Consider the following 22,939-nt stretch of genomic DNA (forward strand, 5'->3'; position numbering starts at 1 on the left):
ACAAAATATTTAGAGCTGTGTGCACAAATACCCGGGAAATTTTTCATTGATCTGTAAGATATTCCACATTTCATGTGGAAGGTTCCCAAACTGAAACAAGTATGTGGGGCTTCTTGTTTCCATAACTTTAATTTCCTTTTAAGTGTAAACAAAATTTAAAAATTCTGCTGCATCATTTTTTTTTTATTTGTGGGTTTTGTTTTTAAAACAAGCATTCCACTAAATCTACTCCCCTTCCTTGTGTTACTAACACATATTTTCAATCTTATTTCCTTCTCAATTGTGTTTTTTTTCCTAGGATTGATGCATTCTGTTCCAGAAACATTCCTGATTAAAAATGAAAGCCTCATTTACTTTGGCCTTCATCTTAGTTTCAGCACAATCTCCATAAGAAGATTAGCTGGGAGAGTGCTGAGCTGCACTTTAACATTACTTTTTAAGGGTATGTTTTATTCTAAGAGTGAGACGCTTACTTTTTCTTTGGACACAGTGGCACTGACAGAAACACGTGCAGATATTTTGCAGAGAGACTTGGGCAGGTATGTTCCCTTTACATTTTGAAAAGATCCATTCACTTTTTCCATCCTGCAGGACTGGGGAGGGGGAATTGCAAAGCAATTCTTTTGAAAAAGAATTATTCACTTTCTGGCACAAATAAGAAAGGGGAATAAGAAGCAAGAACATAATTGTTTTGAATGCATATGTGAAGATCTCTAAATAAAAGGCAGGAGGGGAACAGATCCAGCTAAAGAATATGCAAAAGGTACTAAGAGTAGAGGGGAAAAGGAGAGTAGGCACAATATGAAGACTGTGTTGCAGACAAAAGTGCACTATATTATTACAGTATAACCAAATTAGATTGTAACAGGCAAAGTCACAGCTGCTAGCCTTCTTCCACATTTAATCTAGGTAAAAGCAACTGTTTCGGCTTTTGTTAAAGGCAATGTACTACTCTGTGCTTGACCTTTCTTACTGCTAGTGCCCAGGGCATTTGCCTTTCTGTCCCAGCACTCAGGAGGAGTTCTCAGTCTCCTTTGCATTTCCATGCCTGGATAACCCAGCAAGAAGAACAGCAGCTACATTAGCTCAAGAAACATGAGCTCATTAGTTCATGAAACAAACTTCCCTCTCTCAGGAAGGCCATCTACTCTTGCCCAAGTGTGCATATTCTACCTTTTCTTTGCTCCTCATTCCATCATTATAAATACTCTGAGAAATGTTAGTAAGCTAGGAAAATATTACCAGATGCAATGTTACCAAACAGCACTGGAAGAATATTCCTGCATTGAACACCCTTTGCAGGCACAAGCTGTTACTTTTCAGAAAAAAAAAAAAAAAAAAAAAAATACACTGCTCAGTTCTATCAATATTGGATGTCACATGACAATTCCTGGAGATACTCCAAAATAATTTCTCCTCCCCTACCTTTCCTTTTTTCCTTTAGGCTAGCATTAGCATGTAGTGGATTTTGCCATTTAAAAATATTATTTCTATGACATAGCAATTTTGGAATTGAAACTCTCAAGCATCATAAAAAGCACAGCTTCATAAATCTAGGAGACAGATGCTTATATTACCTAGTATTATTAAAAATCGTTAAAAAATCAGTCTCTATCTCTACAGTTCCTTTTCTTCATTATTTCACTTGCTGTTATTTTTAGTGTGTCTAAAATAAGTGGCTGCTATCACTGGCTAAACGCAGATATAAAGCTTCCCTCTGAAACTGTGGTAACTCACTGTTCCCTCCATCTGACCTCGATTCCCCTCCAACTCTCTGTCTAATGCAGACAGTATTCTTCAAGAATTAAACTGACAGTGCCCAGGCCATTGCACCTATTAAAGAACACAAAAAGATGTCAGTGCTAAAAGAATACATTAAGCTGAAAATATTCCTCATAGTGCCACATGAGCAACTGTGGAAAGTGAGGAAAAGTTCTCCATGCGAAGGGCCAACTCCCTTTTACCTCCTAAGGCTGCAGGGTGTACTCAAGATTAAGAGATATGTGCCTTCATGTTAAGAACTGGTCTGATTGTGTGTTCTGACTTATTCATTCCGCTTTTTGTTGCAATCTCCCTTCTGCCTGAAAATAGTACACTGTAAAGTGCTAAAAACAAGATGCTAGGGAGACTCTATAAAGGATAGAGTGAGGTAAATACCAAGCAATGCATGTCTTAGTGTCTCTGGATCGAGTCTCTGCACAATCTTATTAGGTCCCTTAAAGCCCACATCACAATTCCATATAATTACTTCTTATTAGAATTACTTTGTACAAAGAGTTCTTTCTAATGTCAAGCCTGAAACTTCTAAAAGCTCTATTTTCTAACTAGTTCAACATCTTATCAATGCATTACAGATATGTCACGCCTTTCCAATGCATACAAATTTAAAACACCAAGAAAATCTGAAACAGATACAAGAAACAGCCAACATGATACTACAATAAAACTCCCCTCTTTCACCATCCTAAACACATCAATAGTTTCCATCCTGCTGACTTGGAATCTTATCACAAGGTAGATCTGACTTTGAACTTCTCAAAGACAAATAATCTGATGCAACTTTAATTCTGTTTTACCATGTATTGTAATCCAATGAATAGAAAACGAAGCCACATTACTGAGCTACAGCTGAACAGTTTTAAGAATTTGCAAAGTAGCCATACGGTCCCCTTAAAGAAGCTATTGGGAGGAACATTTAAGATTTTTTTTTTTATTCCAGTAGGCTTTTCTTTTTAAAGTAATAAGACCTTTATATAACTATAAAATAGTGATAGACAATTGTTCTTTTCTGGGGACCTGAAAGATAATTTTAAGTGGAATACTAGCTCTCAGATGCCATTTAATTCTTGTCAAATCTCAACATGACCTGGAGTTGACTAATTATCTCCTTCCTATAACACAGCCTTCTGGGAGGCCTAACTGCCTCCTCTTACATTTTCAGATAACAGCCATCATCTCTGGCTTCAGTCTCCACTGCCGAGCCTTACTTTAAAGGGTCGCTGTTCCCTGTTTCCTGAACCTTGCGTCTGGAGATCTGACTTCCTTCACATTTTGTGAAGACATAGGATTTGGAGAAATTTTCTCAGTCCTGCCATGGACAGTTCTCTTTGACAGATTATCATCACAAGTAATACAAGAAGTATTATCTAAACTAGCATAAAGTATTAAAGGTATTTGAGGAAAGTACATTTTTAATGTAGTAATATCTTTGGTTAATGCTGTCTTTGAATCTCTCTTCAATACTGCAGAAAAAAATGTGCAACAATTGAAGAAAAAAAAATGCAGTTTCTCAGTAGCAGTTTTGTAAATGTTTATGATTAAATTATACTTGTCACAGAAAATCAGAGCCCCTTCCTTAACATGACGCTAGACCAAAAGGAAAATTTTTGAGATGATAATAATACAGGTTTAACATTCCCTCTAGATGAAGCAGATTACCAAATTTGAAGAGGATGCTGCCAGGAAAGATCTACAAATGATTGTGAGTCAATGATTTAAACATAATCTCAATTTGAGTCTGATATATATATATATATATATATATTTTTTTTTTTTTTTGACCTAAGTTGCCTGAGCTTTTGGCCATAAAACTGTAATCAGCTTAGATCTTTTCATGCCAAAGGCAAAGGTAGCCTCATATGTGATGAACCACTCATATCTAATCGAGATTCCAGATTTGCATTTTGAGACAGCTGGAAACTTTTATTAAGTACTGGCACGTCTTAAAACTTTATTCGGATTGAGTCAGACTACCAGGGTTATTTTGAAGTTTACTAAGCTGAGAAAACTAATTTTATTTTACCAGTATAGCAATGATACAGTCAGCAAGGTTTGCGAAGAAACATCTAACATGCACATCAAGAAAACGTTATATTTCAGAATCCTCGAGTAGTCTGTTCCCATAAAGTTGGCAACTTTGTATTTCAAAGTTAAGACGAAAACAGCGTGTGTGTTGGTATGCAAGGGTGTTCGTATATACAGACATATGAAAAATAGTATGATTAAAGAAAGTATATTAGAATATTTGAGAACATTGGTTAAAATTACATTTTATATTCAATTGTAGTCACTTAAACATATGGTTCATCATACGAATCATACTGACGATTAGGAGCCTATTTTTCTACCTTTATTTTTAATATCCTTGATGATTAGGTACACACAAGCCCTGCTGCACTCTAAAGCTTCTGTGCACTGCCTGTGAGACAAGAAATGTATGATAGACGCTTAAGCCTGGCTTGTTCACATTCTGAACATTGGTATGCAGTAAAAGTATTCATAATCAATGACTTGCAGCTTTTGAATTCTAAGGGAACAGAGTTTAATGTTTATAGCAGAAGAACTCCTTCAGAAAAATTATAAAGAAAAACCATACTTCATATCTGACATTAACCGAAAAAGGTTTTGCAAAGCCACACAGTGGTAGATATATTTTGCCACTTACATCTGTGATCATTTTCCCTCTGGTCTTGTTTCTCTCCCTGTGGTTAGCTCGTTTCTGTTTTTGTTGCAAAACTCGTTCCCTGGTGGTGCGGTATTCCAGAGCAAATTCACTAATAATTTTGCAGAACTTATTGATGTTGACTTCACGTATTGCATAGGGAGGATGGCCCATAAATAACAAAAATGAGTGAAACCTGTAAAACAATGAGTCCATGAAAAAAATCTTTCTTTTTAGTTTCTAAGAAAAAAAGCATTTCAGTGAATCCATTTATTATTTTATTAACTCCCATCATTTCTTTTGTGCTACAAAAAAATGTGGCTGCTTTACATAACATTGGCATGCTTTATAATTAAAAACATGAAAGTCTAGTCTATGATAACTTCATCCCAGGCATTTTCCCAGGCTGATGCAAGAGATAAGATGTTTATGGAACTTCATCTACTTTATATTACTAATTTGGCATGTGAATTAGCAAATTTCAGTTATAGTAGAAAATATCTATTAAGTTTAAATACTATTTATTTGTATTAAGCAACTTCAAAGAGGCTGTTAGGACGTTGGGGAAAGTCTAGACAAGAAGAATGCAGATTTACAGGCTAGCAAACAGAGGAAGAAAAGAATTTCTGTTTCACAAAAAAAATCATAAAATTATATTAACTCCCAAGTACTTTATTTTGGAAAACTCTCAATTCATAGTTTTATTAATTTTGTTGCATTCCAAGATTCTGCACTATCTGCAGCTTTTACTGCTGCTTCTATACTGCATGATTTACAATAGCACACAATGTTTAAATGCATGTCAACTGCTTTTAATTACATCTATATACTTGAGGACAAAAAGTTTTTTTCAGTCTCAGACAGATGCAATTACCAAGACACTTTTTTATCAAGAATCTACAGCAGTAGTTGCAGTATGTATGCAACAGAAAAAAAAAAGGTTATTTTTCATGCTTGTACAATGCATATGATGAGTAACAGGAATCTGGTGAATTCATCAGAAACACTGAAACTTTCTGAAGAGAGGATCGCCCTTAAATAGGTGTCTATGATGAACTACTCACTACCTAGATAATGATGAATGTGCTTGCGGGAATACAGATTAAACATTTAAAAAATAATATTCATGATGGCATAATCTATAATTTAACAAGTCATTTACAAGATATTGCTATAGTTACCACCAGTCTACTGCTGTACCTGTTAATTATTCTTCTATGAACAATCTTCAAGATTATAATTCTTTCTGCACAGTCCTTAAGGAACTCAGACATTTTTTGCTTTAGAGTTGGCCTCATTTCATGCTTTGCTATAGCCTTAAGGTGATCCCACGATGCTTTGCACCGTCTTTCCATCTGACATAAGTTTTCCTGGAGTTGCTCAAAGTCAACCTGGGAAGAAAAAAGGAAAAAGGGAAAATGGAAAATAAATCAAACACTTTAATCAAAAACACTGCAATAGCATACTTGGATATAAGAACAGCTCAATCTATGTGTAGGAAAGGGCCAATGCAGCTTCAGCAACAAATTAATACCCATCATTAATAAACTGCTAAATAAATATTAAGTACCTCTCTGCCTTTTTTTATGCATGAAATGCTAGTAGGAAAAATGGGAGCAAAGAATATACCCATGTACATTTATTTCTATTTTTGGTCTTGTAGGTCTACCATTTAAAGAAGGGACATTAAAATATTGTAGCTTGTTTTTTTCCTTGCTAAATAACTTTATGACATCATCAAAAAATCTGACTCAATTATTTCTACTGAATTAACACAAAACTTTAACTTTTTCTTAGTCATCTTCTCTATTACTCATAGTTTTTTATAGCAAGCTTGCCGCTCATCTCAGGAAACACTCATGATTTTCCTTACTCATGTACTTACTTGACAACAGGTGATCTACTATGAATTACAAAACTCATAGGCTTTTTAAAGCCCTATTTAGTGATCTCAGTGCTAACTTACCTCACTTGATATACAGTACGACTTTGCTAGCTTGCAACAAGATCCTATAATGGCTTTGAAAGTCCGTCAACACAGTTAAAATAAATTACTGCATGCTACAGAAACACTCTTCAGGACAGAAGCCATTTCATTCCACAGAACGGGAAAGAAAGGCTGTCGTTTATTCATCGACCAAAAAAGGTGTTCAAATTACACTGCTCTACAGGAGTCATTTAGGATATGTTGCTAACAACTGGACTAAGTGCATTAACTATCTAGTCACAACAGAAAATTTTCCCATGTGTTTCTGAACTCCAAAGATAGTAAAAAAAATATTTCTAACACCACTTCACAATATAGATGAACTTAATCTCTAAAACAGAGATTTATCTCTCATACTCTCAAAATGGCATAGTTTGCAATGTTAGAATTTGGTCCTCTGGTTAATTCTCTAATGCTAAATGAAAACTAGTGTCAGATACAGTTTTTTTTTCAGTTCATTGTCAATTACTGTGCTTGAATGGGGCCCAGTTTTCTTATGTCTACTAAAAATTATTCATGCTGAAAAAGAAATTTGCCTTGGATGCAAGCAAGTCCAAATTTGGAGAAGTTTGAACCTAGATCCAAATCTTCTCATTTCTACCTGATCTCTAATAGAGATAGGTTGCAATGTAATAATCTTCCTCTCTCTCTCTCCCTCTCCCTCTCCCTCTCCCTCTCCCTCTCCCTCTCTCTCCCTCTCCCTCTCTCTCCCTCTCTCCCTCTCTCTCCCTCTCTCCCTCTCTCTCTTTTTTTTGGTATGTTCCAGCATCACTTTGTTATATACAACACAGAATAAAATTACCAAACGAATACAGCACCCACTGCTGAGACTGTACCAACATTACTCACAAGAAATGCATTATGATTAAAGAGCTCCTGCTACTGATTTGACTCGTTTTTGCTCACATTTAAAGAGATGGATTTTCCCTCTCACAAGAAAATTAGAACACCTTTTGCTAATTCTGCTATTCAAAAAAACAGCCCTGCAGCTGTGGGCTTTTATTTTCATTAGAAAATTAATGCATATATTTAAGTAAATAAATAAATAAACCCTTTTCAGGTCTCCAGGTCAGTGTTTTTAATGTTGATGATAAATACATAATGTTGATGATAAATACATAGACAGTACATCTAAAACACCCACAGGAAAAAATAGGGGCATTCCTGTTAGTAAAAAAAAGGAGGCTGAAAGGACACAACAGAAGAGAAGGTTCTCTGAGAACAACTGCTGCTACAGTATTTCATCGTTACGTTCCCTGAACACCAAGAAAGTGCAATCAGAAATGGCCATTAGGCATCATAATAATGTTGTGCTCAGCCCTTGGGATTTTGAGACAGGTAGAAATATATACTTGTCTTCTTCCTCTCTGAGTCAGGACACACGTGCACAAAGGACATGCAGTTTACTGCTCCTGCCTACTATTATCTTATGATACAAGTTTAAAAATGAATCTCTTTCTCCCTAGGAGAAACAAACAACAGATTTCAGCTCTTGTTCAGCTTATGTAAAATAAGAATTACTTTTCTTTCAAACATTCTGCAATGTTTATTTTGATTTGTAAACTAATTTAGAGAAAACAAATTTCTAAATGCTCCAAGGATATTTTTGAATGTTCCTCCTTTCTCACGCCAGGTTCCTCTCCATTGACAACCACAGCAGCTGAAAAACATTCAGAGCAATTTATTTATCCACCAGCTAAGCTCCACTATTCAGTCTTCTGGGAAGTACCTACCTAGATAACAGTGTTGTTCTCCAGTTGGGTATCTAGAGGTAATTAACCCAAACAGAATTTAAAGATTATTTAACATAACACAAACCTTGTGAGGTCAGTCTCATTCAGGAAATCACTGCCTCACAAATGTGCAGTTTACAAGAAAAAAAAAAGAAAAAATCTATTTTCTAATGTAATGTACAACCATATTTTGCACAAATAATACTCAGACTACATACTCTCAAACTACATGCCAGCAACTCCAGCACTCATTTCAACCCCTTTCTTTCTAATCCTATTCTCTTTTGTCATCTACCCTTTCTCTTGTGTCAAAACCTTTTTTTTTTTTTTTTTTTTTTTTTGCAGAGAAAGAAAAGGGAAAAAAAAGTATGGTGGTCTCTCACTTCATTAGGTTAAGACGATAATATCACCTAATATATCTACTACTAAAATGACCTTTTGTTACAACTAGTTTCCACATGACCCTTTTCTCTCTCCAAAAACTATCACTACCATCAGCTGGCTCAGTATTTACCTCCCTGCTTCTTCAGATTCCATTAATATTGACCTTTAAAAAGCCTTGCTCCTTGCAAACAAACTGTCATTTAGGTGCAGTGACCTTCTAGGGTGGACATTCAACCTCTACTCCAGCATGTCCAGACTGCCTGGCATAACTGAGTGTCACAAGAATCCTCTGGAGACCAAGGCTGGCCTAACTTCCACAGTCAGTCACATACTAAAAATGAGGCAGGTATCAGGTCTTAAAAGCATGCAAAAACATAAAGGAGTTTCTGTCCATACATTTTTAATTCTAGGACAACAATTTTGCAAATAAGAACACCTGAATCAATCCACTGATTAAAACTTAAAGGACAGAGCCACTCACTGGGCTACAACCAGATGATTCCATGTTATTATTTACATGTCCACCACATTTTAGCTCCTAAAACAATCTAAAATAAAAATAATTACATGGGATTTCTTTGCAAATGCTTTATAAAAGTACTCATGAATGGGGATGGAAGAAGAACACTAGTCAGTAGCAATGTAGTTCAGCTGGTGTAACTGCACATACAAAATTAATTGTAGTCATTTCACTTGGACTGTTACTGAAACCCTAGTACATGGTGAGGCATATACAGATTCACAGAATGGTTGAGCTTGGAGGGACCTCTGGATATCATTTATTTTAACCTCCTTGCTCACGTAGGATCACCTACAGAACGTTATCCCAGACCCTGTCCACACAGCTTTTGAGCATCTCCAAGGATGTTGACTCCACAGCCTCTTGAGGCAATCAGTTTCACACATTAATTCCTGTTCCATATGCTAAATAAAGTATTTTCTTGCATAGAAAACCCTGAGGTCTCACTTGCCACATGCCTCCCTGAGCTCCTCTTCTCCATGCCCCAGTTTGCCATGCTATGAGGACATTAATAACTGTCTCATACTGTGTTTCTCTCTTCAGCTTGGCTCCTTCTAACTCCTGTCAGTAACTCAAAAAGCTGCACAGACTCTTGCAGCTGGCACTGTAAGGATTGATACAACCACTCCCCAAGTCAACTTACTTACCCAAAGTAATACTTCTTTTTCCCATTTATTTTTGTGTAGGGAAAGCATACTTGAATGACAATATGAATTGCACATAAAATCCTTCCTATCCACCAAACTGATAGTGAAAATCATGTTCTTCACCCTTTTTCCTTTCTCTTCTTTTGTCATATTAAGCAGAAGGCATAGTAAGCAGAAGCCACAGCTTGCATGCCAGAAGAGCACTTACTGGAACAACTTCCCTTTTTCCCCACAGATACCGACTGAGCCTTTTGGATCACCTGTGAGGCAGCTGCAGACTTCTTGCTCTCCTGTGCCTATGTTAGTGTAAGCACAAGTTTCTGGTTCTTTTTCATGTGTTTGCTTTTTTTTTTTTTTCTCATTTAGGACTTCAACTCTTCAGCAAAAATCCACAGGTTTTGCAATAACTACCATTTTATTTCTGGTCTTTCTAGTGACTATTTTTTTTTAAGTGAATTAAGGTTAAGGAAATGTTTTTATGATGTTCATCTCAAGGGAAGGGGCATCTCTGTTTATCTACAGGATGGAAACTGTTTAGCCTTTGTGGTTTCTAAAAGATGTTTATAGACAAAATGAAGCTCAAAAAGCCACCTAATCCACAGTTAAATATTAGTTCTCCTTTCCTGTCAGCCTTCCTAAACCAAGATTTCGCCTTCTCCGTGAACATTCCCATTCCCCTGAAGAGGGCAGCCTGGATGTCTTCCATGTCCTAACTCTTTGATTTGTGGCAACTAAAATCAAGTGGGAATACAGCTTGCTACAGTAATCCATCAGTGGTATATTACATGCAAGGACATCTCAAAGAGATGGGCATCATGGGGAAGGTTAAGGCTGTAATTTCTCCTAATGTGATTTTGTCTGGCCTTTCAGAAAGACCAGAAAACTTTATCCTCTATCGGAAGAGCACAGGCTTGAACTACAGTTACAAGTTTATATCATATCTGACCTGATTGAAAAAAAAAAAAAAAAAAAACACAAAAAACCAACAGTATTGGATTAAGCTTTCTTCTGCTTTCTAAGGCTGAAAAATAAAAGTTTCATTTCAGATATACACTGAATAACGGATTTTGAAAGATAAGGGCTTTTACTTCCTATCTTCTTCAGTAATGACACACAACCTCCTAAAAAACAAAAAAGGATCCTTTTTGAGAGATCATAGTGAATGCAGTAAAATAGAGCCTAAATATAGGTTATACAAATAAATGGACAGACATGGAATCCAAAGAGGATATATCCTTTATATCTAAGGATATAAAACAAACCCCACAAATTTCTTTACAGTAGCCAAAATGAGAAAAATATGTAGGAGGTCCTGGATCACTAGAGTGTAAAAGAAACTAAGGAAGGCAAATTTAAGAAAGTTAAGCAAAATGGTTTCTTTTCATTCAGCTCATCCTTAGTGATGACTAAGGATGTTGGGAATAAACACACTTTGGTATTTGCTTTAACTTTATGTTTATTTTTTAAAAGATGTGAGCTAATAGCAAATAATTGCAGAAGGAAATGGAGGAGGATAGATGACAAAGGGTAGTTCTAAACAACTAGAAGCTAAAAATTCTGGAAGTAATTAAAGCAACTGAGATGCTAGCTGAGTATGTTTTCACTACGCTTAGTTACTTTAAGAGGTCAGCAAAAGTTTCAATTATCTTTTACAAAGACAAGAAGGTTGATCAGGAGAATTGTACAACTCTAAACTTTTTTACTGTATCTGGTAACCTGTATTAAAGATAAATTATAAGAAAAGTAACAAAAGAGATCTATTAAACAAAATTAGACTTTCAAAATCTTGACAGGAAGCCTTGTGGAGGACATGAGTGAGGTTAAGAGAACAAAAGCAAAGAAAGAATAAATATTGAATCTTATTTGGTCACAGGGTTAACAGCAGGTGTTTCAAGTTCTGTACTATGTATTTAAAAAACTCTGGAAATAAGGAAGGCTAGTACTCAGATTAGTGCTGTCTGGAAATGATTATTAGGGTTTTAAGAGATAAGCAGTTTATCTATCTGCATAGGAAATACTTCAGCAGATCATGGTCATTACTTCAGATTGCAGAGGAATGTACTTCACAGGCAGAAGTCTGGACTCCTCCACATATCCTGCTGAGTTCTAAATTGCCATCACCAGCTCATAAGAATGCCTAGATATCTTTCTGAACAGTTCAACAAAGACTGGTGAGAAAAAGATAACAACAGACAAGAAAAAAAAATCAGAAAGCCAAATCTCTGGATATCTTATAAAGATATTGCAAACAGAATGGAAAAACATACTAAGAACAACTATAAGTTTAGAATACTCTGCTTGCTACAGTTTAACCCATATCAGAAGTTTGGAATACTCAGCTTATACTCAGCTATAGCTTAACCCATATCAATTGGGAAGCAGAAAAGTAGAGAAAACTTAGAAATGGTATAAATGATTACACTTCAGAAATGGCGTAAATGATCCAAATTCAACAAAATAGAAAGATAAAAGAAGTTGAGACAGTTCTATATATTCAGCCAGTAAATTCTATGAAGAAAGAGAAAACCATCAAATTCAACATCAAGCAAGTTAGACTATAAAACTCACTGTCACAAGTTAGACTATAAAACTAACTGCCACAAGTATGTTATGAGCCAAGATCAGACAGATAAGATCAAACAGATGTTTAAGAAAATATTATTTATATAGGATTTTTATTATGATTTTATTCCATTCATTCCTCCTTTTTGATGGATATTATAAGCTTTTTGATGGATATTATGAGCTTTTAGTATGACCTGTGGAAAAAAAAAAGAACAAGAGAAGATTTTCTAGGAAAGATCTGCCTCCTTCAAGTTTCTTGTGTTTTCCTGCATCTGGCACTGGCTACTGTCAGAGCGAAGACACTGGACTAGATGGATTCTCTCTGGTAATTATTTCTATTTTCATGTGAGAAGTAACTGCCAAAACTATGTTTTCATGTTTGCTATCTGTTGATAACACTCTGGCAAGCTTACTCCAATTGTTTTCAAGTGTCATCCATGAAAACTCACACTCTTGGGAGCTTGAAGAGTGAATGTGCAGCATTTCTATCATGCAGGTGAGCAGCAGAAATAAACATTTTGCATACCAAATGTAGCCCTCAAGCAGGTCTATGCATAAGAGGCGCTGCCACGAGTTTCCTTCGCTTACATTTAATTTCCCCAGTTCCTAAATATGACAATTATTGTCATAAGGAGGACAAAAGAAGAGTTACATAAGATATTCCACGAACACATTTCTTCTGGAAGCAATTTTATTACTGAGAAAAGTGCCTTCTTTATATTTCCTTTTAAACAGAAGTACTTGCACAAAGAAAACAGATTTCCCCAAATGACAAAATAAAGCCGAAAGTATTAGATAGATAAAGCAGTAACCTGAAAATTGTTCCTAGCAGTTATATGCATTAATAATAATAACTACTATAATAATTGACTATCTCCATAACTCCTATAGCAAGTAATATTACTTGAAATTCATGGCAGATGTCATAAGATAGCTGCCTATTATTGCCTTGATGAGGAAACCACCTGACAGACAGAGATAAAGCTCAAAAGACTGCACTAGTATCTTTAAAATTCCTTGAGAATGACATGCCATAACTATATTTATAAAAAGTGCTGTGACCAGGGAGGAATGACATCAAAGAGAAAATAAAAAATCCAAAACTTTTGCACTTTTAAAAGTTTATATAAAAACAGACATATATATTTCCCTGCCAGACATACCTTGGCTGACCTAGTAATGGCCCCAATCTCAGAATAAAGATCGGTGCTGTCCGGGAACTTCTCTACCACCATAGTGCAGACGTGGTGCAGAAGAGACTGCTTGTGCACCGTGTCCTTGACTTCTGGAACCTTCTCGAGGTAGCTCAATTCAAAGGCTTTGGCCTGCAGGAAGAGGAGGGAAGACAGGCAAAAAACTTAAAATTTAAATACTCCTTCCCCTGCAGATTAGTACAAGAAAATGTGGGAAGCAGCAGTGGAAGAAGAATCCTACAGCAAAATCACTTTTAATATTATTCTAATTAATTTTAGCTTGCTGAAGAGTCGGCCCCAAATCACTCCAGCTGCACTCTGCAGTGAAAGGACTCATGACACAGTTCTCAGTTTGAAGAGGGAGCAATGGCACTGAAGATACTTAAACCAGAGAAGTGCCTGCTGCTAAATTTCTTCCATATTATGCTGAGAGAAGCGAAGCAAACTTACAAAACAAAATTAAAAGAAGCAGTACATTCCATTTTCTAAATGACTTTTCTGTAACAAATGAAAACTGGATTGCAACTGTGCAAAAATAGTTTATGACTTTTGTTTTCTGAAGGAGAAACTGTTGAGGAGCAGTGGGTGCAATAGGCTTACATTGGTTCCATTCAGAAAGTTCCCAATGGCCAGGAGAGTAGAAAGGATAAATCCCAATGTTTTGTTATGCTCCAGCTGGTCCATTCCTTCCTTCAGGTCTAAAAGTGGCTCTGCAACTTCCTGCCATGAGAAGAGAAACAAGAAAGTAGTTTGCAATAGTTACACCTAGTTTGAGGCTCTACGGTTTAGACTAATGACAGCAAAAAGTTCCTGAACAGGCGTCTTGAAGAGTGCAAACTGGCCATGTGTGCTGGCTTTCCTCCACGTTCCAAATAATAAATCATATGCAAGGACAGCAAAGAAATACATAACATACTTTCCTAATGTTGCTTGTTTATGTATGCAATCGCCTTACTTGTCCTGGAGATATTCTATGGTTCCAAATAGAAGAGGTAGCGTCAGTGAAGGAGAACTTGTATTTGAATTAGAGGCATTAAAAAACACATTCACACTGATAATGAAACCTCTGCAACTACTCTTCTTAATCCTTGAAAAAACAACAAAAAAATTTCAAGTCTTAACTGACAACTGCAGTCTGATCCTAAAGCTCTCTCCAAGTGGTGACCACCTCTGAGTTTAGTCCTTGAGTGACTTTAAAACTGAAAAAACACTGCAAATATTAAGCTTTATCAAAGTGGTCTCATTTTAATCTTTTACTTTAATGCATCTTCTAAAAGTAGGTCTGTAAACTGATAGACTGGAAAACATAAATTTTGTTCCATTACCTCAGGAAGTGAACCATCCCTAGAGAGTTCAAAGGAAGACAGTGAGGCTAATTGAGACGAGTGAGCTTACTTCTGTGTCTCTGTGTGAGGCCTAGGGTTATTTATTTTGTATGCACAATAAAGTACATATAGTTCACATTGTTTCTGTCTCCAAATGTCATCCTAGCCATCCACGAGCAGATTTCTTTTCCCAAATTATTACACTGTTTATGAACTAAGAAGCCAAAATTAAGCTGTTATTGCAGACTAAAAAGCAAAATATTTGAGAACTTCATTGTTTAGGGGAAATATGAGGGTTCATTCAACAACTACAGTGGTATTTTGCAGAGCAAATGGATGAAGAAAATGTGCATTTCCACTCAATACAGACCAATTCCTCCCTTGATAAAAGCACGGCATATTTGGGACAAATTAAGAGATGGCATGGAGAGCTAAGAAATTTATACATCAAAAGAAAAGTGCTAAATAAATCAAGACATTATTAAGTTACACCAAAATCAATTAAGTGCTGTGCAGATTTTTTTCAATTGGTTTACAAATTAGGGATGATTTGCTTCACTACAAAGATCAATCAGACCACTATAAATGTGTTGCAAACAGGCTTTTGAATCATTTTACTTTCATCAGCTTGCAAACTGTCTTAAAATCATTTCTGAAAGGTTGCATTCTGAAAAGAGTTGAAAAAGGTAGAATAAAAGGCTAACAAATAGACCATACCAAAACTCTTTGTTCAGCTATTTGCATGCAAGTTATTCAAGCTTAGGCTTTCTTACATATAGTATATATTTATAATTATAGTTTATTTTTGGTTTTATTGCATCAGTGGAAAAGAATCAAACCCAGCATACTAGACATTGCATAAACAGACATGAGTGAAATTTCAGGACTTTTCCAGAATTTCTGCCTATTAGACATCTGATAATCTCAAGAAAAAAAGGCTTAACACGCACGCACAAATGGACTCAGCTATATGTGCAATGAATCCAACATGCCTGGGACAGGTATGACCCTGGCACTCACGTTCTGTACAGATGCTGTGGCATCTGCAATCTGCTGATTGATGGGTAATGAGTTGTGCTTACTGCACTTAGGCAAGTTCAACTGTGTGGGACAAACATACACAGATTCTGTGAGGGATAAAACCTGTGAAGACGACCAAAATGTAATTTGTAATTTGTTAAGACTCAAATATTGATACTTTGAGTATCATGCAATACTGAAAGAACAAAAATTACCAGAATTATACTGATAATTTCATAATTTCAGAATATTGATGTCATTTTCTAATTTTCACATAGTTTGAGCGTTATTCAAAAGTATAATCTTTTGAAGATTTATTTCTCTAGCATTCTGTCTCATCGGAGACAAGACTCAGGACTGCAGGTAAACTTTTTGCTCAGAAGACAAACCAAAGTAAACCCAGTTCTCTTCGAACTTAATCATTCTCATTTCTACAACAGTTTATAAGCACTTATGATCCTTTAAAGTTGTTGGTAATAAGGATATATTTACCCAGAATGATCATAAGAAAAAAAAAATCTGATGTAGGAAAACTAAGCATTCTATTCCTCTTTTTACAAATTTAAAACTCCCTTTGAAATAATGATATTTGACGGTGTCTGCATCATAAATAATTTAGTACAAAGAGCTAGAATTAACACATTATGATTTTTCAGGTACTGAGCAATGAAAAATCTGAAAATGAAGCTTTAGGTAACTCTACCTCCCCTGTTTACACTTTTAAAACATAACACCAAAAGATACTGAGAAAAATTATTGTCTCATTGCTGATCTTATAGTAATCATTGAGCACCTTTTACACCTGTTGACATTTTAAAACATTATTCATGTGCTTTTTTTTTTAAAAAAACAAATATCTGGAGTTTTCTTTATTTATTTTAGATGCGTAATTTTTAATATGCAAAATAATGCATTAGTTTGATCAAACTTTGTAAAATATATATTTTTTGTTGCTGTAATGGTTTATAGTGAAACCGCAATTCGACCTTAATTGTCACTGGTACACAGGCTTTAAACAGCCAAGCATGACCATTCACTCATTCAGCTCAGCTTCTCACAGACTAAGACTGCTCCTTGAAAATGTACGAATTATTTTAGTTAATTAAAATGAATCCAAGAAAGATTTCCTTCATTATCTCTGAAAACCATTCTTACAAAGATGAACAGTATCTCACTCTTGATAAACAGCTTAATCTTTTCCTTGAACAATTTAGTATCATTTTTCCTTTAGGTCATCAGAAATGGAGCTAAATTCCGTTTAAATGAAATCTCAGTCTAAGCCAATCTGCAAATAAGTCTAAGAAACAGCTGGATAACCTTAGAGCCTGGCCTTATGTCAGCAATTATGGTCTTTATTTTCATACTATTGATATCATGGACCCACTGAAACTTGCGGCCTATATTAAGATGCTAGTTGGGGTCTTTGATTTCCTACATAAAATACTGGTATTATTTGAAAAAATAACATGAGTGCATTTTCAACTTTTAATAATTTTCCTAATTAAAAAGCCCAGAAATCCATACATCTAGATACTGGACAAAAATGATCAAGAACTGCAAAGGTGACGTGGCACCTAAGTTTCAGAAAAGGTTTATCCATTTGCAGATAAATCTTGTGCAAGAACACAGAGTAGAAAGATGCTACCAGGGCATGGAATTCTACTATTAGCTTAAACAGAAATATAAACTACTTTATATATAATTGGATATGCTATGGCATCTTATCGCAGACTAAATAAGGCTTATGTTTATTGGTTACCTGGAACTTAAGTTTAACCTTTTGATCATGGAGAGCCCCAAGTGATCTTTTGTACCTCTGATGTCTCATCCCATATATTCCATTTTGCCCAAATAAGACCCAAGCTGACTGTCAGAGATACTTTTGTCTGTTAAATTACTTATCATAGGCTTCTCCTATTTTATCACAATTATTTCATGACATTTCCTGAATCATTGCATCATTTTATAGTAAGTACTATACTTCAGCCTGTTCCCTACACTATAGATAAAAAACTTGGCTCTGTGATTCTGCTACCACTTCAGTGAGTAATGCAGATACTTGAGACGTTTGATATTTACATGCTGGTAGACTTGTGACAGAAACACTATGGGATCAACCATATGAAAATCATTAATTTTTTTAAGCTTTCTTAGTAGAGCCCTAAATGTCTTTTTCATAGGGAGAAAGATAGAAATTCTAAGTATAGACACTATTCAACAGCTACAGCTAACTTTTTGCTCACATAAAATGTAGGATTTAGCTACATGCTAACTTCCAAGAATTCTAAGAAGCTATACCAGAGAAAAATCTGGCAAAAAATATTCAAGCCAAGTACAGAGATTTTATGTTTTGTAAGTCAGAAATTCGCATTTTGAAATGTAATAAAATTTCATAATTAGGAAAATTTATATTGAACATTAGTGTGAGAGCTCCTCCTAAAATCTAATAAAACAGCACAAAAGTTGAATAGACTTACCTGTACCATCTGCATATGAATTTACTGCTGTATAAACCGCTCATAAGCATAAATAAAGAAACATGCAGAGAAGTATATGCCGCTTCTTAGAATCCATAACAAAGAAAGTTATATCAAATCTTAAATAGGCTCACAGGTGTAGAGATACACATATAAAACTAACATATACAGAACTGCCTGAATGACCCAGAGCAACGTATGGGGAATGCAACAGAAATTCAGCCAGAGGAAGTTACCTGTACAGAGATTCTGGGAAGAACCTGTGAAAGTCAGTAAGCAACTGAAATTCCCCAGATAGTTTAATTCTGCTTCACCTATCCACCAAAATGATATGCTATCATTTTGGAATTTTTGYATGTGATCACATRCAAAACAATTTGATTGTAGTGTTCCTTCAATAAATGCCATCTATAAAAAAAAAACAGCAACAATTGTTCACAACCCAACTGAACACCCCTGAAGGATGCTCTTCAAATTCTGAAAGATGTTGTTAGCAGAAATAACATTCATGAATGTTGTTTTCCTTAGCTGAGGGGGACTTAAGATCACACCTCACTTTTCATGATATAAGGCTGAAGCCTGTAGTCCTCCCTCAATCTATCCGAAAATAAATTCTTACCAATTTTAAGCAATATATTTCCTGAATAACAACATCTGGAAATGTGTTAAGGATTTGGCCTTCTTTTTCCAATATCATTACTGCCTAATTAAAGGAAGTAAGATGTAACCTCTAATTTTCTTTTATAGAAGGAATATATTATGAAAGTACATGTTTGCTGCTTCCTGTTAGTCACCAAAACAAAAGGAGTTCATTAACCATACCTGCAAAACATATGTTCGTATAATAATGAAGATTGAGAAGGCTTTAGTAAAGACTTGAAACTGTCTCTATTTCTCCCCCTCTCCATGTCCATCTTACCTTTTCCACTATCTCATAGTCCATTTTGAAGGCCCAAAGCTGGAGCCTGGCTGAGAGTTCACTGATAGAGGAAAGGGTAAGGAGAAACTGCTCTGCGCTGCCCAAAGGGATGTCTGGATTGGCCATCTGGGCCTCCTGGATCTTCTGCTTTTCCTCCTCGGTTGGGATCATGGTCAGAATTTTCTAGAACAGAGAATAAAAGGTGTCAATGGAGGGAAGGGGAAAACATGCCTACTAGTGAGACATACGGGTTTGGAAAACTGAGGAAGGCGGGAGATGATAGTACAGAGATAATCTGGGGGTAAATCAGTGGACTCCACTGAAGACTTTGCTTTGACGTCATCTGGGCTTGTTTTACACCCTGGCAATTCTTAGCAATGGTAAAAGTCCTCAGTCTTGGACACTAAAGTTAGGATAGGATAGCACCTTAACCAAGCACATTCAGCACAAAAGAATCCAAAGCAATTATCTGTTATCCTGAACATCTTCATTTTGTTCAAATGTACATACATCCATATGTATAAAAATACATTTTATTTATGCATATCTAGAACATTTTATTTAAGCATATGTCGAACACATGATTAATCACAGGGTCAAATAGGGCAAATGGCTAGGACTGGTTTCCTCTGCTTTAATGCCTTTAAATCAAAACTGGCCACCCTTTTGCAAATTATAGATGGACAGAGGGTTGGAGAAGGAGTAAAATTTTGTAGCCTGTAATTTACAGTGGGTCAGAAGAGATATTAAGGCCCCTTCCAGCCTTAACATCAATGAATCTTTCAGTGCACTCATGGGTATACAGAAGTAACTTGAGGCCCTATTGCAGCTGCAGGAATATTTCTTGCAGCATAACTTGACAACTTCAGTAACTGGCAAACCGTTTTTTTGGAGGGAAGCCTGGAGGAGGAGGAAATGCAAGTCCCCAGAGAAGGTGTAGCGGAATTGCTATACCTACCTTGTGCTGCAACAGGAGCTCCTGGCCCTTGCTGCTGTCATCGTTACTGCTTTCTGTTCAGTTTGTTTTGCTTTCTCAATTCAATGTGGTAATTATTTCAACCTAAGTAGTCATTCCTAAATATTTAAGCTGAATTGAGGACAATATTCCAAGGACTGCTCACTGAATTCAAAGCTAAGTTATGCATTATATATCATATAGACTTTTTTCTCTTTTTATCTGACAGGTTTAAAATATTGATGAAAAAGGATCTCAGTATTTTCATTTTGTGCTGTCAGTACTGCTCAAAAAATGTATATTTGAATTCTTGGATTTTACAAGCTTGTTTACTTGTGGCAGTTTTCCTTCTAGTTCTTCCCAAAGGAACTACTTCTTAATATGTTTTTAATATATTAGATTCACTTTAAAATGAAAAAGAAAGCCAAAACAATGTTAGTGCATCAGATAAGTTGAGATCTCTACCCAGCTGATCAACACTTCATTAAAAAAGAGCAGTAGATTTTCAACAAAGTCTATGTTTATTCATCTGAATTTTTTTTTGTACCCCTCTATATTGAGAGTGGCTGTTTCGGAGGGAACAAGAGAAGAATAAAAGCCCAGCCAAAGAGCTCTCAGCCTTGCCAATCCAAACCAGAGTCCGTTCCAGCACTGGACACAGCCAATTCATCAAAGTAACACAACTGCCCCCTTCCAATACTGATAATTCATCTGGCTCATTGTACACTATTGCAACTAAGTGTAGATAGAGAGGAATTCTTCTCTAGCCACTTGGGTGGACAACAAGGGTTAAGCAAGCAAATAATGTTCGCCTTGCTGAACTGGGACTCTGATTTCAGCGACAGCATTTGTCTTGCTGTCCTTTTTTTTCTCTCTTTTTTTTTTTTTTTTTTTTTTTTGGTATGCAGTTCCATAAACATAAAGAAAGGACAATTTCTTTCTGTTAATGCTGGTTTAGGCACTAACCTGTGTCTTTCATTTTAACAGAAAAATCTCCTTGCTTGGGCTGTGTTTAACAATATAATGTCTTTATTTGACGAAAGTAAGTGTTGAAGTCTGCAAGCTGCTACTTTAATAAGGAACATAAGCTTACAATCTGTTCATATCGTAAGAAAAAAAAGAAGAGAGAAAAAAATCTCTCAATACACTCAGTACTTTTCCTTCCCATGTTAATGGCTGATTGGAAAATATTCTGATGCACGTCTACTCAGATTGGTGGAATGTGTCAATTGATTTTAAGACATGCTATCCATCAATCCACAGATGCTGAAATCTGTAACTTGGATCATACCTAGGATCAAATTACAGATTTTAAGTAGCTGCTTCAGAGTACTTCTCAGTGTTTAACCAAAACCTGTATTTAAAAGTTAAGCAGAAAAAGAGAAGCTTAGTCATAAATCCACAAGAAGAGGTGTTTGGAAGAGAAACCTGAGAAGCTAGGCCTTCCAATGCCTATTCCTCTCCTAAACAGCAACAAAAAGCTAGCATCTCTTCAGGGGAGGCAGGGCAGCTTGAAAACAGGATCATGTGAACATCCATACATGGAGAGTTCAGCAGTAGTCATGTGATGGATGTGAAAATGCTTCTGATGCATTTTTGAAGGCTAACACTTCACCAGTATTCTCAATTGCCTCCTACAAATAACTAGGGATTTTGGCAGAAACCCAGGCATCCCACAAGTATTTCTGTGGTGGTGCTTCCTTTACTCTGGAGATTTTGCACTGCTTTAGGGCATTTTAAAGAGGGCAACAAAACAGTAAGCTTTATTTCCACAGGGACTCTCCTCCTCCTCAAGCTTTATGTAAATACCACAATCCAGCTGCAGTTGACAAAAATGGTCTGAGTCCAAGTGCTGTGAGTCTGCTGTGCTGCTGAGCTTGGTACTGTAGCATGTGAAAAGGGGAACATCCAGCCAAAGAGCCTTTAACCCTCAAAAATCACCCTTGCTGTTGATGTGTTGCTGCCTTGGTAGAATCAGGGCTGCTGCTGACATTCAACAGGGTACAACTGCCTCCCTCACAACAGCTAACTCACCAGTGCTTTCAATCTGCTTGAACAAGTCACTGTTACCCTGTTGATCATTACGCTCTTTGTGTGCTCCTGAGCACACAAAGATGTGATGTTCACCCTATGACTAATTTGAACTATTTGTTCAGTGCTGAAAATTGATGAGTCTACCATCTGCCAATATATCTATTATTTCTTTTTTTTTTTTTTAGACTTTGCTGACAGCAAAAGTAGATAAAAATGTAACATAAGGTACGTAAGGTAACTGGTATTTAATATGACCATTAAATCATAAATAGCTTTCAACCTGATTGTTACCTCATTATGCAGGCCACAGTATGGCATTCTTCAGAAAAAGTAGAAAATAATGTGTTATCAACAACCCCTATGCTGTGAGTGACACAAGGCCATGCGATACACATATTTCATTTCCATGCATTTTCACAAAGTCATTTAGGCAAGACAGTCTTCAGGGAGAAAAATCAACTGTTTTTTTTTTTGCCGTCTCATTCGTCTGTGATCATAGATGCTAAATATCTTCTGTCCCTGCAGTTTAAAAATACCCCAAAATTTATATCCCGCATTTGTTCCCTCTTGTTCCCTATTATCACGGCCACTGAAGTACATCAACAGCGTATCATTTCCTGACTTTTGAATTCTTCAATCTGAAATCTGCCTGTATTTATCATATGTATTGTTTTAAATGAAATTATGGGGTTCTGGCAGCTAATGGAAAGGCCACCCAAAAGATGGCGTGATAGTACAA

At 36.0% G+C, this 22,939-nt stretch overlaps 1 protein-coding gene across 2 annotated transcripts in view; it reads right to left on the reverse strand.

Moving 5' to 3' along the window:
* FHOD3 (formin homology 2 domain containing 3) overlaps nt 1–22,939 on the reverse strand; it is a 363,251-nt gene that overhangs the window by 24,153 nt on the left and 316,159 nt on the right. For both annotated transcript variants that reach the window (XM_026040807.1, XM_026040808.1), the window contains exons 18-22: nt 19,212–19,394; nt 14,071–14,190; nt 13,441–13,602; nt 5,642–5,832; nt 4,445–4,637 (exon numbers count right to left, since the gene is read on the reverse strand). In XM_026040807.1, the coding sequence (XP_025896592.1) occupies nt 4,445–4,637; nt 5,642–5,832; nt 13,441–13,602; nt 14,071–14,190; nt 19,212–19,394 (849 nt within the window). The remainder of the gene's footprint in view (nt 1–4,444; nt 4,638–5,641; nt 5,833–13,440; nt 13,603–14,070; nt 14,191–19,211; nt 19,395–22,939) is intronic.

Source organism: Nothoprocta perdicaria, unplaced genomic scaffold, assembly GCF_003342845.1.
Source record: "Nothoprocta perdicaria isolate Ctin4 unplaced genomic scaffold, notPer1 scaffold_268, whole genome shotgun sequence".
Lineage (NCBI taxonomy): Eukaryota > Metazoa > Chordata > Aves > Tinamiformes > Tinamidae > Nothoprocta > Nothoprocta perdicaria.